The 24,950-nt window shown below is 44.2% G+C and overlaps 1 protein-coding gene across 2 annotated transcripts in view; it reads left to right on the top strand.

The window, feature by feature from the left end:
* Window positions 1–20,818, top strand: part of LOC125766723 (homeotic protein ocelliless) — a 31,833-nt gene extending 11,015 nt beyond the window's left edge. Inside the window, exons 2-4 of one of the 2 annotated variants that reach the window (XM_049432911.1) lie at window positions 9,332–9,664; window positions 15,010–15,164; window positions 17,576–20,818. In XM_049432911.1, the coding sequence (XP_049288868.1) occupies window positions 9,484–9,664; window positions 15,010–15,164; window positions 17,576–18,706 (1,467 nt within the window). In that variant the 5' untranslated portion in view covers window positions 9,332–9,483 and the 3' untranslated portion in view covers window positions 18,707–20,818. The remainder of the gene's footprint in view (window positions 1–9,331; window positions 9,665–15,009; window positions 15,165–17,575) is intronic. The other variant, XM_049432912.1, reaches the window with a different exon arrangement.
* Window positions 20,819–24,950: the final 4,132 nt, after the last annotated feature.

Here is a 24,950-nt window from a genome sequence, read left to right on the forward strand (position 1 = left end):
TGCTACGGATGCTTCGAGGAGGATATACCGTGTGGAAATGTTTGCTGGGAAAAAATGTAGAACAATTTATAAAAGGTTTTTGTTTTTGTTTGAATTTTTAAGAAACAAAAACAAATTTAATTAAATTTATATAAAACAATTTGAAAAATTGTTTCAAAAAAAAACAACTAAATATATAAACATTTTTTAATAATTTCTTCTGTGTCTTAGAAATTATTCTAGTATTGCTAAAATTATTGTTGCATTCCCCGGGATGGGAGGGTGGAAAAAAGATGAGACTCCAACAGAAGAGGTTCAGAATGTGAAATGATAAAGCTCGTAAATGATCAAAATCATCAACCACCTTTCCACCATACCCGCCCATGGCCCAAACGGTAACGGCCTCATCACAAAACTAACTTCTGGTCTTTTTGGATGTGACGCGGGAGAAATGAGCATAATAAATGTAAGCAAACGGAGAAACGGGACAAGAAATGGGACATCGCCCCGGGAGAATAAATGGAATCAAACACCCCAACGGTCAACACATATACAGAAGCGAAATTTTTTTCCCTCCCCCCGACCAAAAGGGGGAGCCAAACATGAAGGGAACAGTGTTGTGTTTATTATTGTTATTATTTTTGGGTTTGCTTCGCATCTGAAGCAAAATAATCGAATAATGTTTTTTTTTCTTCTACGACACTGTGGAAGGTGCTAGGCGGGTGTTTGACATTTGTGACCCCCCATCGCAACCCACCTGACCACTACTGGCCCGGACCGAGCCGTGCTGAGAATGGGCCTGAAATGAGCCCCGAAGCCACCTTGACAGTAATCAAGGAATCCGGGCGGCGTCGGCGGATATCAAAAGAAATTCGCCCGGCCGTCCGTCCCTTTACGGCGGCGTACTGCGCGGTGGATGACACTCGATCATATCGTGTTGATTTCCGATCGCACCTCCACGGTTCACCGTGCGACGAGCGCAGGAGAGTATGGAAAACTGCCTCCGGGATTCCTTTTTTTTCCCCTCTTCTGCTGCTACTTCTTCTGCTCCGTCCCCACAGCCATGATCGCTTTTTGCCGTATTTTATTTTATTATCACAAACGGGAAGGAAACTGGTTTTGGTTTGGGTTGAAAGAAAGGAAAAAAAAGCACCTCACCTCAGAAGTTACATTTGGGTGGGTGGGTGAGTGAGAGTCTGGGTAAACATGAGGGTTGCTTTTATAAGTTCTCTCTCACTCTCTCTCTCTCTTGTGGGATGGGGGAGCTCCAATATAGTCTACTTCATCTGCTCTTCTGCCGGTTTTTCCATGCATCACACCCAGGAGGGGGGAGAGCTGGGGAGGGGGAAGGTTGTAGGAGGATTCCAGTGATTGTGATTGGGATGAAGATTTTTCTTCCGAAAGGCCACTGTTCACTGCTGTCGGGCCAGTGGCAACGTTTGACAGAATGATAGCGCGCGCGAGAGAGAGAGAGCGTGAGAGGGGGGGTGGTTGAAAATTTTTAAAAACCTTCTCGGCAAATTCCAAAATCCTTCCAACACGGACATCAGGTTTCGGTGGTGGTGAAAGGAGTGGAAAAATGTATACATAAATAATAATAAAAACGAGATATAAATTATGAAAAATATGACGATATTATACGCTACCGTATTCATATTTTCCTTCATCCCTGCGCTGGCTTTCGTTGCTGTCCAATAGGCTACCAAAAGGAGGGTGGAGAGAGAGAGAGGAATGAAGGGAAAGAAGGAGTAACGAGCGCTCTTCTTGTAGATGCTTGGAACCGAATCGCTGTAGAACGAACCGCTTCTCAAGAATGTCTTGAAGGAGGTAGAAATAAAAATATGAATATACAAAAAAAGGGGTGGGTGACGGGGGACGATGGGGGGGAGGGGGCGGCACTGTCAGGTTGGTTGTGTGATCCGGGAACTCGGCGGGAACAGAAGCAAATATTTTTATTGCGTCCGAATCGATTTAGTGCGGGGGTAGGGAATGGGCTCGGTGATGGCAGGCGGGTTCGTCGCTTAGTCCTTTTGGTCCGGTTGCGCTGTCGCGACTGTCAACGGCCGCGTGAGATGCTGCGCACCGGCAATACCGGCGGGGCCTCCCGTGGTACCACGCAGAAACGGCGCAAGGTGCGAATGTCTAATGAGATACAATCTGCGCCCGGTTTTTTTTTACGCGCGCTGGAAGCTTTGTACGTGGAATAGATCCCGATGGGTTTTTTTTAGCAACAAGTGAGGGACACGGTGGAGGGTGTTGCGCCGTGTGTGTGTGTGTTGCTATAATTGGATATTTTTATTATAAATTAATTTTTGGGCGATTTTTGTGCGAACGTCCGACTTTTTTCTAACCGTTTACGAGCCGATACCGTTCTGGTATTGCATTTGCTACAGTTGCTTTGGCCCAACGGTTTGGTGTTGGGGTTATTCTTATCCTTCTTTTTATGTTTTGAAACAGTAAGAGATCTCCAAAAGGTAAAGAAATGTCAGAAATTTTGATTATCAGAATCAAGAGGGAAAAAAACAGAAATATAGAAAGGCACCGACATAAAGCTCGAGAACAGAACTGAGCGAACGTGTATAGCTCGCAGTGAGTGTGACACGAGCCTGCGGTACGATGATTGCATCGCACCCAGAGCCCCGGCTCATATGCCCGGACGGAACCGAAAGGCGCAAAAGGTAGTGTCCGAAACCGAAACGAAGACGTTTTTGGATATAAAAATAATCGTAAAAATAATCAACGGCCAATATCAAGATTAGAAGATACAAATTTTTTATCGCCTCGCTCCTGCCCAAACCACGCGAAGGGTTGGGGGCGTGGAAAAGGTGTAGAGGAGTCAAGAAGCAAGACAAAAAAAAGAAAGAAAACGAACAACGTTTGCCGGTGTGTCTCTATTTCCGAGACGGGTGGGTTTTTGCTTTTCTTTTTTTTTCTTTCGGAGGCTAAGTTAGTAGCAACCTTTTTTGCATATTTTGCCCGTTTTCTCACAACAGGGGGGGTTGTGCAGGTGTGTGTGCGCGCGCACGGGTAGAATACCACACCGTCGGATTTTCGGGCGCTCCGTAATGCGCTCGCTGATCGTCGGTTCGGTAATTTTTCGGTAGGCCAGTAGCGCGCGCGGCACGTTTATTTTCACACATCTCTACAACAAATCGGTAGCCAAATCACACGGGATAAGCACAGCTGGGTTTTTTTAGTGGCAGCGGGAAAGGGAAAAAAGGAGCGATTGGGGGAATGATATAAAATATTAAACGTCAAGCTATTGCCAGCTTCATACGTCGGATGATGGCAATCGTTTAATTATTTATTTCTAAAATGAACAGAAATCAAATTTATTCCTTAGATGGAACCATTAATTTATTTAAAAAAATTATTTAACACAAACATTTGCGTTACTTTTACTAAAAAAATCCTATTTCACCTTCAAAAAGTGCGTTTGTTACCGACGGTGCTATACAAAAGACTTAAGCGACGAACCTCCACGGTGAACAAAAGACTTAAGCGACGAACCCCACTTTTAATATTTCGATGCGCTTTATCGCTTGCACAATGTTGTGCGCAGTGACGGGTTTTGCGTTTGCGTTTGCATTTGGAAGATGATAAATGATTACATCTTCCTGATTTCGGTGATTTCATCATGCTTTTCGAGACGCGTATCTGGGTCGCCACCTGTTTTGCCCGGTACACAACTGTTGAACTGGTTCGTGCTTTTGTTTTCAAATTTAAAGCAGCAAAAAAAACAACAAACAACAGACAAAAATCAAATCGCCAATACCTGACGCCTGCAGATATGATCGCACCAATTAGGGTGTACTCTCCCTGCCCGGTTTTTTTTGTTGGAATGTGTCTGTATGTGCGTTCGTTCGTTACTCATTTTAAGCGCTGTGATTGATGTTGTCACCTTCGCCTAGTTCGGGGCTTCTCGCCTTCTCGAAGGCGCTTTGCCACCTTCCTTCCAATAAGAGGAAGAAAAAAGTAAGAAGCAAAAAACAACAACAAAACTAGTCTCAATCGGACATCGGTACGGTGAGGTGTATAAACCGTAGCTATCGGATTGAAATTGGACGGTGACGGAGACGGTTCCTTCACAACCGGGAGGTGCGGGCTAGCTACTCAATCATGCTCCTCGTTTATGCCCACTTATGTAAGCAAAACTTAATTAATGCAATTAGTTGCATCGAGCGCCTTCCTCCTGCCGTGCGCCTTTTGCTGATAGTCAACCGGACTGTCTGTTTGGCACCGTCAAGGCGTACAAGCCGTACAAGAGTTCGACGCGAGAAATATCGGATGAATAAAAGCAACAACAAGCAACAAACTGAACGAAGAAAGCTGTACTTGTTTTGATTGATTTCATTTGAATAATCGAAACAACACGAAACGGCACTTTTTCTCTCTCGGCTGGGACGGGGTCTGACAGACTCGGGCGCACACACACACACACTTACGTGGATGCTGATGGCCTTGATTTGGCTAGCGCAGCGCCACACTGCACAACACAACATTTCAATAAATTCTTATCCTTTTTGTTCCGAACCGTGTCACCAGCGTGATGATGGGAGGGTTGGGGGGAGATTTTTTTTGCCTCGATCTCTACGGACCTTTCCGTGTAACTATTGGCGTAAGCGCGTGTACGTGTGTGTTTTTGTTTGTGTCGGGAGTGCATCCGAACAAACGGCAGCTAGCAATGGCAGCGTGAAAGCGCACCGCAAACGAGACGCGATGGGGTTATAAATCATCGATCGAATAAGGGCCACCGAACCATCGCACACACACACACTTGGTGTAAGGGAAAAATTTCGAGCAGTATGTGTGTGTGTGTCTGAAGCAAGGGGGAGACGAGCGGCTTGTCTAGCTCATTCGGGGTGGCGGATAAACCTGTCCGGAATGTAATGGTGTCACTTCGGATCGGTGCCTGATTACGCCGTCTGCCGTCTTGATAATTTTGGAATTCAAAAGAAGGAACAGACATAAAAATTAAACACACACACACACACACATAACCATAGAAATCTTGAAGGAAAATACCGGACTGTAAAAACGGGATGAGAGTGCAATAATAATAATAATAATAACAAGCGGATGAGGAACGAGAAGAGTGGGAGAAGAGAAAAAAATGAACAACACCGATGCCGTTGAATATTTTATATTGATTCGTTTCGGTGTTCGGTTTTTTCGGAGCAGCGAACCGGGGACGTTTAACATAACCTGACTGCTGCCGCTGACTCAACATCCCGATAAGACATCCGACACACCGAATGGAATCGGTTGCGAAACGGGAATATACGGTGCACAGCATCCAGCCTTTTGTGGACCGTTTTGCCCGGATGTTTAACGCCGTTCGTTCGTTTTGCTTTTTTTTTCAAAACCCGTACCGCATTTGCAAAAAAAAGAAACGACAAGATGAGATGTTTTACAACCAACTAACCAACAAAAAAAAGGTTCGTTAGGGTTTATGCAGGTTCCACTCCTTTTTTTTTAATCGGAAAAAAACCGACTGCTAGATCTTACATCTTTCACACCTCATTACAAACCGATCGATTAATCGGGAGGCGGAATGATTTGCTGCGATCCATTCGAGTTTGATTTTTTTTTTTTGTGTTTTTCCCTAACACTAAGGGATGGACGAGGTGGAAACGGAGGGAAGCTAAGGGAAGTCCACCCATTCCGGAATTCCATCAAACACCGGCGACACGTCACAAGATTAAGATGTGGTTTCTATCCACATTTCGTTCACCGGACACGATGAGTCATAAATACTTTCCTGCGGTCCGTTGGTTCATCCCGAAAAATTTAATTCTTTGTGTTGTATACCAAAAATAAAAAACAACGAAAAAAACCACCCCACACAACAGATGATCGGATGATTCTAAGCTTCGATGGGTTGATGTGTTTGATTATGTTACCACCTAATTGATCCTCCTCCTTGCCGCCCTTCCCTTCACAATCGGTTGGCTCCAAACAGCGTGAGTGCATTTTGGTGTATTCGAAACGTTCTTTTTTTTCCCTAGCTTCTAACTGACGGGTGCGTAGGCAGGTCTCATTTCAATTTTCGTGTGTGTTTTTGTTGTAGCTGATATGCAAAGTGACGCATTAGCGCAAACCAGAGAATCGTTGTGTTAACCATTAGTAGAGAGGGGGAAGAGAAAGAAAAATTAAAATTTTCCCTAAAAAAACCCAATTGGGGGGTTTTGTTTTTTTTTTAATTATGTAACCAACATTCCATTCGTGGATAGTAAAATATGTTTGAGCAAAATATTTTACTTACCTTTTTTTTAAAAAATAAAACGGAACAAAAATATCGAAAAAGAAATAGAGAAGAATAAAAATCCCGAAAAAAAAATTAAATAAAACAAACAATCTACCCCCTTCCTTCCCTCCTTATCACACCCTTTCCAACCCTCCTCATATATTTAAGATAAATGCAAACAAAACAAAAACAAAAAATCCTCCCTCGTTCCAGGGCAGGGAAAGAATAACGAATACAACCGAAGAAAAAAAAATACCCATGTTTGATCTCGGTTTGATCAGATTAGGCGAAATTAATTTGATCTCTTAATTTTATTAATGACCACGAGTGAGCATTCTCGCTCGCGTCCCGTCTTCCCGTGTGTGTGCGTTGCTCGATGTGTGTGTGTGCTTGAAGGCGCCTTTTAAGAGCGATCGTATCGATTACAGTGGCGGCGAGTGAGTGATCGTACCAGTCGGACACCGCCCAGTAGCTAATACGGAGTGGTTTTTGGGGGGGGGGAGAGAAACCAAATTTGATGGGAAATCTGGTGGATCGTTTATCTTATCCTTACCCCGGAATCGCTCCCCCCCCGAGGTTGAACGGTGTTTCGGCGTTTGCTGCACGCTATCTGATTCATATTACATCGATTTAAATTGCCCCATCCCCCCCCTTTCCTACACCCCATTCGGATGAGATTGATTAAGTGATTATCTGCGCGCCCGGAGGTTCGTCGCCTGTTCCGCTCAAGTCGTTTGTTTGTGTGTTGTTTTTTGCTTCTACCCGCAATGACCGTTCGCTTTCACCCAGGTTGCGGAGCATTCCTTCGACCGGGTTAAAAGGGTTTTTCTTCGATGGGATGATTTGTTTGTATTGTTTCTATCTGTTTTTCTCTTTCTTTTCTTTCTCTCTCCCTCTCCTGTTTGCTTCTTGTTATCTTTCCGCTGCATTCCACCTTCTTTGTGAAGTAATATGTTTTTGTTTTTCTTTCTTTATTTGTTTGGTTCTTGTTTTACTTTTTTTTTCTTTCTTCTTCTTGTGTTGCATTTCTTATGTGTGGCGCGTGTGGTTTCAGCGCGATCGGTCAGCAATTATGATAGCGGGCGGGTTTTTGATGGCGCCACGGATGAGATTTATGAGGAAGGCCTAAGGTTTGAAAAATGGTTTTTTTTTTGGTTTGCAAAAGTGTACGTTACCCCCCGTTCACACCCAAAAAGGGCTAGATGGAAACGCACTGAAAGGAAGGGGGGGGAGGAAAAAAAATTCCCGTTGACTTAATTTTTTGTTGTTGTGCGTATGCTTCCTTATGCCAAAAGGGATAAGATTTTATGAGAGGGTTTTTTTTTTGTTGTAAATTTCAAACGTCCGTCGTACGTTCGAGGACCACACACCGCACACGGACACAAAAGTACCCGGCGGTACTTAAGGCTTCAGCCGCCGTGGTTGCTGTCAGTTTCTAACGAGATGACACTTACCCCTGGAGTCGGACCCCCGCCTCCCCCCTTCCTCTGCCCACCGCCCCCCTCTTTAGCTGCAGTTCGGTTTTTGTCAGCGCGCGCGCGATGATTTCTCATGCCTTCGGGGCACTTGAGCGGCAATCGAGCGAAATAATGTTGATTCATGTTCGTTCGCCACGATTTCACCGCGGCTAATTGAATGAAATTTATTTACCCCCTCGACCGCCATCTGAGCTAAAGGTGGAGAGAATACTTTTTTTTTTATTGAAAAAAAAGAAAGAAAAAAAAGTATGTGTGACGCACAATATTTACGCTTTCAATCAATGCAACTACACTCTGTCGGCTTACAGGGAGGAAAGAACTTTTGTTCCTTCTTCTGCTCTCTTTCTCTGTGGATGGTTGCAGAAATTGTGAGGAATGCTTTCGGGGTTTACAAAAAAAAAAAGATCACATACCATCACCAAATGCAGTGTGTTCACCGAGAGCAGACGGAGTTGACAAATGTAATCGAAACGTGCCCGAAAACAAACGGAACGTTTCCATGTTCCCCCATGGAACATGGTTGTATGAATGTTGCGCTTACCATTGTTACAGTCACGGGCGTGAACGATGGGCACGTACTTTCGACCACAGGAAGTTAAGTTGGGTGGGTTTTTGTGCTTTTTTCCGGTCCTCTCTTTCCTCACAACATTTGCGCTAGTTTCGGGCCGACAAAAAAAAAACAAAATCATTTGCAAAGTCACAGTCGATTAGGTTTTTCTGCTCCGGCTGTGACCGACTAGTCGGAAGACTCTAGCAGAAATATTACTGACCGTGAAGATGCACGGCTCATCAGCTAATAGCGCGAAAGTACTCGGCAGCGCACAACACGCAGCTGGAATGGAATGTTTCGGTGGTTAGGGCACGGTTATCTAGCTAACCGCCAACGTTCTTCCACGCTCACGCTCCTCGAGATTCTGCGGGTGATTAGTGTGACATAGGCGACGTTGTCTAAAGCAAACGGGCGTCTCCAATTCTAGCGTGGAGTGACAAAATATTTCAACACCGGTGTACGGCGAAGTCTTGCGCTTGAGCCTGCCAGAACGTTGTTCGATACCTTTTAATGGATTATTTATGTTCTCGTCTGTACGCTTACCATGCCCCCCGGGCCCGTTTTGAGTCTTTCCACAGATTTGGTTGTGTGTGTTTTCAATGTTTCAAAATACCTGTCTAGAGAGCTTCTGTTCGTACGATGTCTTTCGGAAAAGAGGAAAAAAAATCTCAAAACAAACAACCCAGAAGGTGGGTTTTTGTTCGCTTTTTTTTTTCTTCTTCTGGAGTGAATAGGAAAAAGATTATCCCTTTTCGGTTTGTACAGCAACGGGGAGAAAAGATTCCCCTGGATTCCTGGGATGCCGATTAGCCAGCGACCGATAGGCACTTCAATAGTGCGCGGTGGGTTACGGCTGAGCTAAGGATTATCCATTTGCTGCCGGTGCAACGGCTTTGGGTCAAGGTCGGGCTGAAGCAAAACTTTTTCGCTTGGTATTTCGGTCTGCATGCAACCAAACAAACTTCTTACTGCGTTTACTTTGAAATATAGAATAATAGCCTACCGATTTTCTTCCCAAAAATTTAATATCTTCGAATTTCTTTTTTTTTTTTGCTTCTTCGCTCCTTAACATTACAGATCTAGGCAGCGCACCAGTAGGAAGGACGTCGGGACCGCCGTAACGTAACGCCAGCATCGTGAGCAGCTACGCGCATCAGTACGCGTCTGTTGGGGGTCGGTACTGCCAACAACACCCATCCACCGTGGCGCTCCATTCGACCGAGGCCCTGATGGCGGGCTTCCTCAAGTCGTCCGATCTGGGACCGCACCCGCACGGGTACGGTACCGCCCATCATCCACACCATGCCCATCCGCATGGACCTTTACCGCCCGGAATGCCTATGACATCGTTAGCCCCGTTCGGTCTTCCCCACGGGCTAGATGCTGTAGGATTTCCGCAAGGTATGTGGGGTAAATATTCGCTTTTTTTTCTCTCTACTATTTATTAACTAATAAATGCTAATAACCCCCCCCCCCCCCCCCCCGTACCGCTGAGATGTTCCCTTCTGCATGGCAGTTGGGATAAAAAAAACCGGGAAACGGAAGCTGTACATTTAGCGAAGTTACGATTGAGATTGTTGAAGAATTGAATTTCTTAGGCACTCGGCATTCTCAATATAAAGTGGACAAACAAACCCCTTTTGGATGGACACTTTATTCCAGCTCTCAAAACTGGTAGCTTCGTTAATTTTACAGCTTCCGTCTGGATTCAGCATAACTCCACCCGCCCGTGTTCCCCCAAAGACCCATTCGCCCATTTCAGCCACGCTCTGGTACGCGCTCAATTCCAGCGTAACGAACCGGGCCGTGGAGTTGGATCACGATCAATCTCCCTCACATCCACGGGTACACCGGATGATTGATTCGTACTCCACACTGAATGGAGGAGTGTCTGCCAGTGTCTGACACCCAATAACCCATCCTACCCTGTTCCCTTTGCCCCCCCCCCCCCCCCCCCCCCCCCAGTAGTGTCCAGTAGCAATGGCAGTAGCGGTAGTACCCTGTACCTTAGTAGCATTTAGCTCTCTTATCTGAAACGAAAAAAAAGGAAAGACCATGCGGCCAAAACACTGGAAGAGTCTTCGTACTTGTTTGTTTTTTTCTTCTCAACTTCATTTTTGTATGGTTCCTCCTCTCTTCAAAAACCCCACCTCCACCCTCCCCCTCCTAAAAAAACAAGATGGAAGACTGCCAAACAAAGATGAGAATAAGCATTGAACTCGCGACAGAGCGCTTCCAAAATTACGCTCGAGTGATCACCGTGACAATAATTCATCCGTCACTCCTATCCCACCGAGATTCCCTTCGTTCTATTTATTTTCCTTTCATTTTCTGGCTTCCTCGTGTGCTTTTGCTTTACCCCGCGAAAGAAAAGAAGCAACCAGAAGTTGAAGAGATTTTGCCCTTTCTTTTTTTTTACTTAGCCGAAGGTTAAAAGCAAAGCCGCCCCATGTTGGCTCTTCTTCTTTTTTGGGGATTTTTTTTCTTCTGTTTTCTGTTCTTCTGTTGCTTTACTCGTTTTTGTTTAAGACGCCCCATCAAAAGCTTCAGCCGACAGTTGGTTTTCGTCTTAACTCTTTTTTTTTGCCCCACCGTTCCGGGACTGACTACCAGTCAGTGGTTCGCATTTTTCTTCGCACCCAGTTTTTGACGCTGTTTCCCATGACGTGCTGACGTCCCGAGATCTCGGTAGATCAGCAAGCGGGATTGTGTTTTCTTTCCTTCCCGCCTCCCTCCCCCACCTTCAGGGAGAGAAGCCTTAAGGGAAAAAGGGCAGTCCGCGGGTTGGGGGAATATGCCGAAACCTGACAGCAAATGGCGCGAGCGCCTGCCAAACGACGCGCAAAGTGACAGTAGCGGCGAACCTTTAAGATGGCGATACAGGGCAAGAATACGTGTGTGTGTTTTTTTCTCTCCATTCTTTCGGTTTTTCATTATTGCTTCATGTTGCATTTCAGAACACGGTCCGGACATTCACACTCGAAAGTGGACGGGAAAAAGTACCGAAACATGGTAATGAAAATGTGTTCTTTTTTTTCTCTCTTCCACCATTCCACGCGCGCTTTTGTATTACCGCCGGTTGCGCTTGAGTGACAAATTAAATTTTAATGAATCGAGAAGCGGCCATTTGTGCCGTTCGGTTACGGTTGGTTGCCGCGAATTGGTGAGTTTGGGGTTTTTTTTTTGCTTCTTTTTTCTGTTTTGTATCACTCTTATTACTTAGTGTACTGAATTCCGGTGTCTTTAGCATACGGTTGGTGTGTGTGTGTGTTTGCCCCTAATGGATGCCTTGACTGTGGGTGAAACTTGCAATGATGGAAAAAGAAAATTTTGTTTTTTTTATTCTCAAAAGAACAAACTCTAAAAGTGAACTTTTAACTGAGCGACTAGTTCAATTTTGTTGCTATAAAAGCAATACCAGTTTGCTATAAAAACGACAAGAGGAGATGTTTTTTTTTTTTTAAAGGAAAGGTGATCATTTTCCCACTGCATTCGGTCTATCGGTCTGTGGCCCGTGGACGGTAATCGAAATTCAAAAATCCCTTTTACCCATTCCGGGGAGGGATCCGTTGCAGCTGCGAGTTTGTGTCTCGCTTTATTTTTTTTCTATATTTTCGTCGTTGTTGGTTTGCCATGAATGGACATTGCCGGTCGAGATAAACCGCTTACCGGGGTGGCAAATGAAAATCAAACCATACCATCCCTCCGTGTTGGGTGCATTGGCAGATAGCGAGTAGCGCCAACGATCGACGAGACACTACGTTCTAGTTCGCCGACGCAACTCGTCAACCGCTTTTGTGCCGGGCTGTTGAAGAAATTTTTGGTAAACATTTTAACGTTTGTTTTCGAATACTGGATGGTAATATCTTCACATAGAAACTAAAAAACAACCTATTATGGAAAATTGGGCTTGAACTCGGTTTTAGTTTGCAGCCCGACGTGACCTTTTACCGGCGTGTGGAGAGTGTTTTGTGAAATGGATTCACGCACCAAAAAAAAAAAAAAACCCAGCCGCATCCGAAAGGTTTCACCTGGGCTGTACGGCTTCGGCTACACCTAGACAACCTACCAGCAAATCCTCCAGCGGCAATCGATTTTACAAGACAATGCAAATCCATTTCAAACCATTGTTGCTCTGCTATCCGTTGGAAATTCTAGCAGTACGGCTAATTAATACCCCGTTGCGTTTACGTCACCGTTAGGTACGGTACACGATCAAGAAACAAAACCCAAGCCAAACGACTGCCAGACACTTGTCGTATCCCGGTGGATGGGATATGCGATACGAACCCCCCTCGTATACATCGGCAGGGTTTCTCGCATGCTTTTGCTCCGACCCTCGTGCTCCCCTCCCCTTCCCCCCTTGTAATCGATACATCCCGAGATCCTGCGAATGGGACTCGAAAAAGTCAACTTCACCCGGTTCCTCCCGGTACGAAGTGTCGTCAAACCTTGGAGAGGATATCGAATTTTAAGGTTCACTTCCTTGGCGTGCGCAAACACCCCATCGAGGATGGGTGCGTGCGTGTGTTTGTATATCAATTACCGGTTCGCGTGGTAAGAGAAGCCCACCCACCGGCGACGGTGAAGAAGGGTGATGGTGGAGGTGAAAAGCCCCTTCGGGAAGACCCGTAGCAGCACACGTGACTCGGGAATTGGGACGTGTGTGACTTGCCCGAGCGAAAAGAAAACAAATATTAACACCGGACACTTCACGCAGTAGACTTTCACGCTTTTATGTGTGTATGTGTGTGTGTGTGTTTTTTTAAATATCCCTCTTCAAGTAAAAAAAAACACAAAACTAAATGCACTAATATCCTCGAGGCTATCGCCTTTTAACTACCCTTCTGCTGTTCTGAGCTTGTTCTGAGACATTAGCCGTACGTGGGAGATTAGTGGGATGGGATGGTGAAAATGCTGCAACAAAGATGGCGCTGTTGGCGCCACGGAACGACCACACACACACGCACGCATACACCAGACACCGCATGCTGCGCGAAAATCGTAAAAGCAAAATTGTAAAATCAAAAAAAAAATAATACATCCAAATCAACAGTCACAATCATGCTCGTGCGATCGACAAGACAACCACCATTTTGTATTTTTCGGACACACCGATCGGATGCAGGGAAGCAACAACAACAAAAAGCACCCCTTCTCGCGGACAGTTTCCCCGAAACCCCCCCCCCCCCCCCCCCCCCTCGGGAACACCGTATGGCAGCGCATTGGTTGATTTGGTTGCGTTCGTTCGCTGTTTTAGCCATCGAATTTTTCCCCCTTAATCTCACGGGACATGCAGGCCCGAATCTCCTTTCTCACTTTCTTCACCGCTTTTCTCGCTTTAGCTCTCTTTCTTCTATAAAGTGACCCCCGGTGCTAAAACAGCATTCAAAAACTCCTTGCTCAAGGGGTGCAAAGCTGTAAGGCTACGTACGTGCCTGCCATAAATCAGGGGGTCTTTGCGGCGTTTTTGCAGCCGTGTTTGCTTGTTCCTTGTTCGCTTCTGTTCCGTTCTGTTGGGCTTTTTTTTTCGTGTGTCTGTTTTGTTGTCTTAGTTGATGCTCGCTTCAAGGTTTTTCGGTGGGTTGTAACCGGGCTATACGCTGGCAAAAACTGGTAGCTGAGGCGTGATTTGGAATAAATTTGTCAAAACGGCTGGTCACATCTGTGGGACCCGAACCTTCAAACACTTCTCTGCATACGTGTGTGCGTGCGTGTGTGTGTAGTTAATTTTAGCTTTTTGTTTCCTCTTTTTTTTCAACTTCAAATGTTTTCTGGGTTTCTAAGGGTAAGAAGAAAAGGATATGCTCTGTGTCTGTTAACAAAAAAAGCGGCGTCAGTGTTGTAAAAAAAACCCCATTTAAATTACTTTCCTGCAGGCGCACTATAATTATGGCATTGCTTTACGGCCGGAAATGGTTTTATGGTGGGGCCCCTTTTGCTGCACTTGCAGCTGTTTATTTGTTTTTTTGGTTTTAAATTTATTTACTATTTTTCACTTTCAAATCCTTGCAACGTAACGGGTTAAGGGTAATTTTGCTAACTCCTTTACAGCAGAATGTGAAATCGGAACTCTCTGAACCTCTCTGAATGGATAATGCAAGGAAGGTGCAGTTTAATATTCCGTAGCAGAAGCAGTAACGATATGTACTTTTACTATTTGCAGCCAAACTAACTGTGCTTCCATGTTCTTGCAGGACATCACATCCAGCACCGGGATGCCAAATGGATGGGGCGTACCACCGTACCGTAATGGAGGAGTAGTCGCCATTCTGGCTCAGGACAATTAAATTCTTGTTTTTTTTTGTACAGACATTTTAGTTTTTCCTATCGATTTTTGTTTATATTGTGTACATAAAATACAAAATCAATTAAAAATACTGGAATTCATTTGCTTAGGAATTTAAATATGAAAGTAAAAATTTGGTCCAATTAAAATATTTTATTCATTGCTATTTTTCGTTTTCTCGTTATCGTAATTTTTTTGGTTAAACGGAATTTTCGTTTTGGTTTTTCCTCCTTTTTTTACGTTTCAGATAATGTTGATTATATTAGTTTCTTTGCGGCTAGCGTAAGCTTACCAATTTTTCTAACCTGCCTCCCTTTTCTCCCTTCCAAAGAAAAACCCTCCCCCCACCCCCAAAAAATGCCTAACAATCAGAATCTTTTGGCAAAATGTACGAATGGTTTTCTAATATTTTTTCTTCTTCTCTTTCTTCCATTTTTCTTTTACCATTTCTTACCCCGATCTGCAGGTGTGAATCCGAGGAAACAACGCCGCGAACGGACCACCTTCACCCGGGCCCAGCTGGATGTGCTGGAAGCCCTATTCGGCAAAACACGCTATCCGGACATTTTCATGCGCGAAGAGGTGGCACTAAAGATCAATCTTCCTGAATCGCGCGTACAGGTGAGTGCGAGCTGGAGTATCTATACGTGGGAAATGCGTTACTCAAGGCGTAAAGCGAATGGGAAAAAAGGAATAGATTCCCGGGGAATAGAAAATGCGTTCGGAAGGAACAACCCTCCCTCAATCGGTTGGGTGAGAATTTTCCGGCGGCAAAACATGTGCCGACGGGATGGAATGGTGTCAAGCAAAACAACAAAACGTGTCGGAAAACCCGGGGGCGGTGGGTGTCAAGTGACACATTTTCCTTTCCCTCTCACCCCGTTCACCCATTTGCGCCAAATTTTCTTTGGTTGTTTGTGGCGAATTAAACATTTATGGATGTGCGCCCAGTTTTTCGCCGGGCGCCGTTTTTGAGTTTGTTGATTTAATTTTAATTTTAAATCAATTGCCCAAAGGGAGAAGTGCGCTTTTACTTCCCTTCTTTTTGTTGTTGCTGTTTGGTCAGAGTAGTGGGATGAGGGTGGTTTTTGGGAAGTAGGATGCTGTATTCCTTGCACGGCATCATCCACCCCATGATTGAGCAAAAACCGAACCGACCGTATAATGGAGTGATAATCAAGGATTTGGTATTCATTCGCCGTCGCGGTTTTTGGTCGCTACATTCGCTTGAGTGACGTTCGAGATTGACGAAACCGTACCGAAGCAACGAAAAAAAGGGGGAAAAATCTGCTTTGTTTTGACTATCACGGTACCGTGAAGGAAAAGCCCATCGCTTTTTCCGGGTTTTGTTATCCGGCGCGAGGGAAAATGTTGCGTATGGTGCGGAAAATTGAATATTTTTTTTTACTATCGGTGTGGACGCATCAGTTTGTTGGTGAATTATTTTTTTTTACGGCGGGGAAAACAAGGTGAACTATTGTGTGTAAGCCTGTCAGCAGATATGTTTAATTTTGGCTGCATAATTTAATTTTTCTTTTATAGCATTTTTTCACATTATTAATTATGGTTTTATTTTTCTTGCAATAATGACTATATAAATATTTTACTAAACTAATTACAATTTATTTTACAATATTTTAATAGAAAATAATTAATTTATTTAAATTTTCAAGAATATTTTATTGAGCTTATTAAGCCCTTATTCAGCCTAATTGCGTTAGCACATCAACTAACGCGCCTTTATGGCTAGTAACGTGAGTTTTATAGCAAACTATTATTCTAAATTTCAATAAAACTATTGAGAATGATTATCAACACATACTTACCAGCTGCTGCACAATTGAGCACAGTTTTCGCAAAAACACCAACAGGCAGACACAATGTCTGCAAGATACTTCAGCACAGTACAGCATACTCTTAGTGACAAAAACGGAACAAACAAACAATAACGCTAGAAACATCTGTTTTTTTTCTTCTCCTTTTTTTTGCTTCGTCTTCTTTTCAAATCAAATAGACACAACATATCTTGCTTTACACATTATGCCTCCCCTTTTGCTGTTAGTACGGTCGCGCAAACAGAGCAATTTACCGTTTGCGTATGTTTGTTTTGCATGTCCGGCATACATTTAACACGCAAACCGAAAATCCTCTGTAATCGATTGCCGCCTCAGGTACAGGGCAGGGAAAGGGACGGAAGCAACAAACCCTAACCAAACAAACCGCGCTACTGTGATCGCTTCATTTTCTGTGGGTCTTTATGTGCGTTACTGTCATCGATCATGTCATGCAATTTTCGGGGTCTTGGTTTGCCAAAAATTTTCTTTCTGGTTTGTTTGTATGTACATCCCAGACCATTGTGTTCTTTCATTGTGTCATTGTGGGCACCGGGTAAAAGGACCTTTGCCGGAGCAGCCTTTATTCTACCCATCGGCCAGGTTGTAGATCATCAGGTTTTTTTTCTCCTCTCCTCTGGATAGCTTCGATATGTTTGTTTTGGCAGTTGCGTTTAGCAACGGCCAGCTGTGATGGGAAACAAATTTTCCACCTCGCCAGGGGAAAACCGACCCGGACCATATTTCCCTTGGGTAGCGTGGAGTGATTTTCTTCCGCGTGTTATTCGATACTGTCCCTCGGTGTGGTGGTTCTTCACCGGTTTAAGCCTAGCTAGCTGGATGGAAAGAAATTGAATTCCACCCTCACCGGCTGCGGTGTGGACCATTCCCTGGAGGAAACAAACGCAGGCCCCCGAAGTGCGTGATTTGTTTCGATTCAATTCACTTTATTACTTTCCTTTTATCCCGTGGGTTGTGTTACCAGTGATTACGGAATCATTACCGTTTTTTTATTTGGGTGAAGTTGGTGAAGTAGCACCGGGCAGCCACTAAGCAGCACAGCGGGCGCACACAGCAGGAACACTTGCTGCCTTGTTCGTTCCCTGCTGGTGGGCAGCTTTACGGGTATTAGGGTAAAGGAGTTTTGTACGCAATACTAATGTGAGATTTCGTCTTTTTTTTTCTTCCCTGTTTATATAGGTATGGTTCAAGAATCGACGTGCCAAGTGCCGGCAACAGCTGCAGCACCAGTCCTCATCGAATCTCAACAGCAGCAAATCGTCCGGCGGTGGCGGTTCGAGCGGATCGGCCCGTTCGGGACAGACCGGCGGTAACAATGGTCCGTCCGGCGGTCAATCCGGCTCATCCGGCGGTGCCGGCAGCAACAACGGTAACAACGGTAGCCACAGCGGTACGAAGAGCTCGTTAGTGAACGCGAACAACAAACCGACGATCAAGCACACGCCGATGAACAACAGCCACAACAGCGGTAGCAGTGGGCCCGGTTCCGGCAGCGGCGGTGGTACCGGCGGCAACCAGTCAAACCCGGCCGGACCGAACCATAATGGGCCGCTCGGGTTGAGCCACAGCAATGCCTCGCCGATACTGCCGATAACGCCGTCGACCTCCGTCAGTCCGCCGATCAACGTGATCTGCAAGAAGGAGCAACCCTCGTCCTATCATCATGGGTCGGGTGGTGGTGGTGGCGGTGGCGGTGGCGGCGGCGGCGGTGTTAACGAAACAGGCGGCATGAAGCCAACCGGCTACGACCTGCTGAAGGACACGGAGCTAAACCTGGCGCACCATTCGTCCTCCGCGTACGTCAACATTAACACGCGGCTAGGGCAATCGCTCAGCTCGGCCGGTGTCGGCGGCGTCGGCGGCGTTGGCGGTGTGGGCGGCGTCGGTGGGGTCGGTGTTGGGGTGGGCGTCGGTGCGGGCGGCGGTCTCGGTAATGGGCCGTCCGCCGGCAATCTGACACCGCTCGGGTCGAACTCCTCCATCATGACGACACCGTCGCCACCGATCACGCCACAAACGTCCCACAATCCGCTGTCGTACGTGCCGAACCACGAGACGTACAACTTCTGGCACAACCAGTATCAGCAGTACCCGAACAACTACAACACACCGTCCTACTACAGCCAGATGGACTACTTCCAGAACCAGAACCAGGGTAACTACAATATGGGCCACACCGGCTACACTACGTCCGCTAACTTTGGGCTCGCGTCCACGTCCGCCCTGGCCGGACCGATGGGTTCGCAAACGTTCAGCCCGAACGGGCTCGACTACATGAACCCGCAGGACAAGTACGTCAACATGGTGTAAGTAGCGGGACACTAACGACCCCTTGTCTGAACATCCATATCACACACACACACACACTTGCACCACTCGACGCTGAGTGTCGCTCGAAGAGCTGCCAGCTCGCGCTCCTCTTGGTGACAGGAGACAGACTTGGACAGAGAGCAGATCATATCAAACAGAGCAGAGAAAAAAAAAACACAAGACAGAAACAGGACTCTTCTTCTACTCACACTCACCTTCACGTGTAGCTCGCTCGTGTTCGTCACTAGCGTTCTCGAACGTTTCCTCGCTCGCTCGCAACCAAACACGATGTTATCAGCTCCTGTGCTCGTGCCCTAAAGTGGTTGACGGTGTGGAGCCAAGGTGCCAACACACACACACATATTCAGATATACTGCTACCCCCGAAAGCACCCGTTTGGGCTCGTTTCGATGCAGTTCGGTTTGTGAAATAGACATTTAACAAAAAAAAACCCATTTAGACGGTAGGTTTAATATGGCGGGTTATAGGGATTTAAAACAAAAATCCTGATGCGGAATAGGAATTTGTGTTGATCGTGAGATAGAAGAAGAACCCAACCGAGCAAAACAAAAAAAAAGAAAAACGTACGAAAAGCGTAGACAAATGTTATATCAAATAGTTCATATCAGTATTTTCCTCCCTTTTGTGGGTGGGTGGTTCACCATTTTATTGTTTTGGGAGGTTCTTCTTTTTTTTTGGTTTTTAATTTCTCCTGTAGCCTGTTATTGTGCTACCGCCGTTTGCTTCACTGCTCCGGTCCGAGGTGTGTTTTTTGTATGATCGTTCACAAGCAATCGATTTCAATCGTAGATCTGTCACCATTTTCGCAATAGCTAAGAAAATGTTTAAGCTACGAAAAACCCCAAGATTTTCCCATTTCCTCTCCCGCTTACCTTCCGCAAAGGCAAGTGTTACGAATTAAAACTGTGTATAGGCTGATTGTTGTTTGGCTTGTTTTGTTTCCATTTTTTTGGGCAATCAACAAGTATGAACTGATCTTTTTTTGTTTAAATGAAAATAGCGTATAAAGGGGTTTGCTTGCTAGAAATATGCATTCCAGGCGAAACTGTGCAATTTAGTTCATTTCCATTCGCTTCGGTTCGGTGGAGGGAAAGCATTTTTTAAAAGGAAGATAAAATGTTTGTATACCTTCGAATCTTCTACGGTAGGTGGTTTTTTTGTCGTCATGTAAAGCACCAACCGTCAGCAAACCCCTTTCCCAGGGTCCACACTCATACACACAGACACGGTCCACCTAAACGATGATCCTTTAATGGGCCTTTTTCTAACAATTCTGCAAGGATTGTGAAAAGAAACACGAAAAAGACAACAACAACAAGAAAAAAAACACGATTTAGCAAAGAAAATGAAAATGACGCAAAAGTTAGCGCTAGTACGGAAAAAAATATAAAAAAAAACTGTGTGGAAAGAAGTAAAGGCGGGGTATGTGAGAGGGAGGGAAAATAAAACAACTCATTGCGGCACTAGGTAGTACATAAACTATAAAACATATATACATAATTTTTAATTGCAAATTAAAATATTTTAAACTGTATATCGTACACTATTTAAGTTCGGCTAGATATTAAGAGTAAGGCAGCAAGAAAAAAAAACCGTAGCATAATCGTGTGCATTAAATACGAACGGGAACGGTTCACCTTCCGTCACAGCAAGCGAAGAAAATTCGAAGCAACGAGTAAATAGAGCAAAGAAGAAGAAGAAGAAAAAAAAACAGCAGAAGAAAGAAGAAAGAAACAAAATTTAAACAAAATAAAAAATCGAACAGAAGTATAAAAGAAAAAAAAACAAAAAACTTATACAACAAGAACAAAAGCAAACAAAAAAGAAAAGAAAACTCTCTCTAGCACTAGGTACAATATTTTTCCCTCCCCCCCCCAACACGGTTTTCCATATACGCGTGAACGCAGGTATGCATGTGGTAGTATGAATGTGAAAAAGAAAGAAAGAAAAAAATTAAAAAGAAACAAAAAAACCCGCGAATAGTAAACATGAACGAGTGGGCGATGTGAAAGTGTGAATGCGAACGTGTTAATGAGCAAATGGTAAAGAAATAAAACAAAAATAATAATACAACAAAACAACAACAGAAGAAAACAAACGTTTAAAATTAAGTACCGAATCCCTGGGTATAAACGTGATGGACGTTGGATATGTAGCTTACGGAGCCATGGATGGATGTGTGAAACATTCTGTTGTAAATCTGGTAAAATTGAAATAAAATGAAAATTTAATTTTTAAAAACAAACAAATTTCAACATCGCTCCCCCCCACTTTTCAATGGTATCGTTTCTAAGCGTGCAGCAAAATAGCAAAACAAAAAGAAGAAAAAACAAAGCAAAGTACACGTCATAGAAAGTACTAAAAGGTAAATGGATAAAATGGAATTAAAAAAAAACAGCATGTAAAATGGAATGGACACATTTTGCAAAAAACAAGTGCGCTATAAAGTAAATGGCCGCGGGGGACGTGGAAAAGAAATGTAAAACAAAACAGCTAAAGTCACGGAGAGCGTAAAGGTGACCAGCGTTTGCCAGGGAACCAGAAAACCGGTACTGGGAAAGTGATGTGCACGGTAAAGAAGAAAGTGAGAGAAAGAAAGAGAGCGAGAGAGCGAGAGAGAATGGAAAAAAGTAGTATACAAGCGCTAGTGTACTGTCAACTAAAGCACACTAGTAGAACGTCTTGCATCTCATATCTCATCCACAAGGGCAAGGCGAAGTAAACGGATCTTCTATTCGAACGTTTATCAGTCATCCATTTCTCCCATCACTTCTTGCTCGTGTGCAAAATCCATCAGCAACTGTCATATCCAGAACAACGCTTCTTCTCCATAACTCTCTCTCTCTTTCTCTCTCTCATTCTTTCTCTCGCTTTCCCTTCTTTAGTCGATACCAGGCTCACATTGTTGTACATAGTATTCTAAACATTATTGAAAAACTATATATATTATCTCCAAAAAGGATAAAATGATATGAAAAATATATTGAACAAAAAAAAAACCAACCAACACACACACGTAACAGAATGCGTTTCGTTTATTTTTTTTATTTGCTCTTCTTTCGCTACACTTCACTTCACCTTTTTGCAGCATCCGAATATCGCCAGAATATCGATATACGTGCCAATCGACCAATGTTTCACCTGTGTCTCCCTTGCGTTCGGCAAATTCTTTCGGCACGTTCGTTCGTCCAAAAAAAAAAGCGCAACGTCTGTTTAGCTTGCTGTTTTACATCTTTTGCGGCAGCAAATCCGTTTCCGCACCGCAAATCGCAACAAAAAAAAACCCGAAAAAAGCGTCGTGCGTCGCCCGGGTGTCCCTTTTTTGACTGGTGATTTGTTTTTCCCATATTTATTCGCTTGATGATGAGTTTCGGGGCAGTTTCGGCGTTTCGTGTCGCTTAGCCCAAAAGCCAAAAATCCTGCCTGTCCACCCCGGGTTTCGCGGCGTTTTCGATTCCGAAATTGCGTTTCAGCAGTTGTTATCTGGTGCTTTTTTCGGCATCCGATCGCTTTCCGTCCACTGTTCGCCTAGCCTTGGGTTTTTTTCTTCTCTCACTCTCCGTGTGTGTGTGTGTGTGTGTGTATGCTCCTTCTTTCTTTGTTATGTGTCGTGTCGCTGCTATCGCTAAAATTCAAAATTATTCAACGACAATTATGGAGCTCGTGCCGAAGACCGATAGTGCGATAGTTGCCGCCTCGGTGGAAATCCTTTGTGGTTTTTGAAATTTGAAAAAAAAATCAACCACACAAAGCAAAGTCCCCCTCACAAATGGCTGGTACCGCGTGCCAAAAAGGATACGATAGAACACGGGATGGACAGGAAGAAAAAGAAACCACTACACTAAATCCATGTGCACGGTTAATGTGAATTTATTTATTCTAGCCCTCATTCGCCCGCACACAGCAACATAAAAGCTAATGCACGGACGCACCACGCACACGCACACCGTTTTTGGGACTTTGATGCAAAAAGAGACGAAGAACAAACCCAGCGCCAAGAAGAAGACGTTGATGAAAAAAAACGTGCAAAATGCGTCTGTTCCGGAATACAGTCGAAGACACCGACTGACGGGGCCGGGCCACTTTTCTATCCCGTTCCTTTGACCGGGGGGGAGTTTTTTTTTTGTTTATCTCAGGTGGCAGTTAGAGTGGTTTGCTGAGTGCCTTCTGCAACACGGGACAGACGAAGCGTAAGAAAAAAAACGGGAAGGAATGGAAATGGTTGGAACGGTGGCGAGTCACACAAACTCGCTTGGGGGGGGGGGGGGGTGACGAGGTAAGCGACAACGGACACGGCCGGCTCGTCAATTTCGACCGCTCAAGGCGCTGGAAGCATTTTATCGACTTTTAAAATTTCCATAAAAAAAGCATTTGTTTATTTATTGTTATTGGGTGAGCGGTGGATACGATGATGGGCTGTGGGCCCGACTGCCAAAGGGTAATAATGTTCAGCAAGCCGCCAGAAAGGCTTGGTTTTTTTTTCTTGGCGCGGAAGGTGGTGGAGGTGGAGGTGGATGAGTACAGGCCTGCGGACTGCTATCGCGACAAAAACCTCCACCTCCGTTGAACCTTCCGCGCACACCTCCTCACGCCTGGACGAAAATTGTTCTGATAGTGCGTCGTGTCAGTGATGTCATTCACGGTGTCGACGGTTTCTTCTGGCCTAGTGTGGCGGATGTGGCTGAAATTTTTGGAACCACGCGTTGGAAAACCGCCACCAAGACAAGTGTTTGGATGTACTCCTGCACTCCGACAAGCAACTCTTCATTACTGGGTAGACAACCTAACGCATTGCCAAAGGGTGCAGTTTGCATGATGTGTTTATTTATTTATTTTGGACACTTCATCCGAAGCGGGAGAGAAGTCAAAGTGGTGTGTGACATCTTTTTTACATGCGCAGAGATGTAACTCAATTGATTCTAAAAAGACACTAAAATTCTTGCTATAATCATACATCACTGTGTAGTTGCTAGTAACCATATTTAGACGTTGAAATTTGGAACTTCAGAACTTTGTTTTAGGAACTTAGTTCTTCAATAATTTCCAAACAATTGCGAGTCTATATGGAAGTTTGAAGTTTAACCACATTCGAATATACAGAGACACCTGAGATAGCTGTGGGAGCTATTCTCCATTATTCTAGGAAGTTGTGGATCCAAGATCTCCAAGATTATGAACTTAAGAATTAATTCTTCATCAACTTATCAACTTGATCAACTTAGCGATGTATAGCTACGTCTAATTCATCAAAATAACATTTAAACTACTATTCTTGAGTGTACTATAGTATCAAGGTACCTTTAAGAAATATTGGTTAAGTTCCAGACCTAGGAAGTTAGTATTACTAATATTCTTGACATCCTCAGATATACCTGTTGAATCTCGTGGAAGATATATTCAAATATTGCTCTGGAATGTTTCTAAGAGAATGTATGCTGTAGGTACATAAGGGATACAACCTTCCAAGGCGTTTTTTGGGTCAGATCCGGAGATTTTCGCATTAAATTCCACAAAACAAATATGATTGTAGTTAATACCTATAAGAATGTCTGTGAGTCGGAACTTAGCATATTATTTTGTTCGGATATCTCTAACAACATTAGTTCTACATCTTCTTCTTTTTCTTCTTTTTCTTCTTTTTCTTCTTCTTCTTCTTGACGTAAAGACCTCTGAGGTCATGCCGGCCATTTCTGGCTTACGAGACTTATTTTACCACGTATCTCGATAGTCAGCTCTTGCGATCCTGCCGTTTATCACATACATCACCGGGCCGCCCCAATATCCGCCCCAAATTCTATATCTTCTATATGCTCTCGAAATCCCCAACAAAACTGTGTAGAAACATGGTCTTAAAGTATTTGTAAGTAATGTTTGGGAATTGATGTAAATCATGGATGTATGAGGACAAGTGAGTAATATCTGCACATTATTACTCAAAAAAATTCTTAGTCCTAGTTCACGAAATGAAGAGTCTAAATATCGCTAGCAACGTCTCTTCTTCTTAGCTCAAGGACTCAAACAATTTTACTGAAGATGAGTTCATTGTGGATTAGATTTGCTCCACAATCTTCAACGTCATTATGAAAGAGATACTTTTTAAAACTAATATTGGTGTATTGAGAAATTAATGACTTGTTGACGCATAAAACAACACCTTTTCTTCTTGTACATATTTGTTTATTATCATCCTAATATCACAACTTCACAGCAAGTACAACTTGAT

The sequence above is a fragment of the Anopheles funestus genome, chromosome X (genome assembly GCF_943734845.2).
Source record: "Anopheles funestus chromosome X, idAnoFuneDA-416_04, whole genome shotgun sequence".
Lineage (NCBI taxonomy): Eukaryota > Metazoa > Arthropoda > Insecta > Diptera > Culicidae > Anopheles > Anopheles funestus.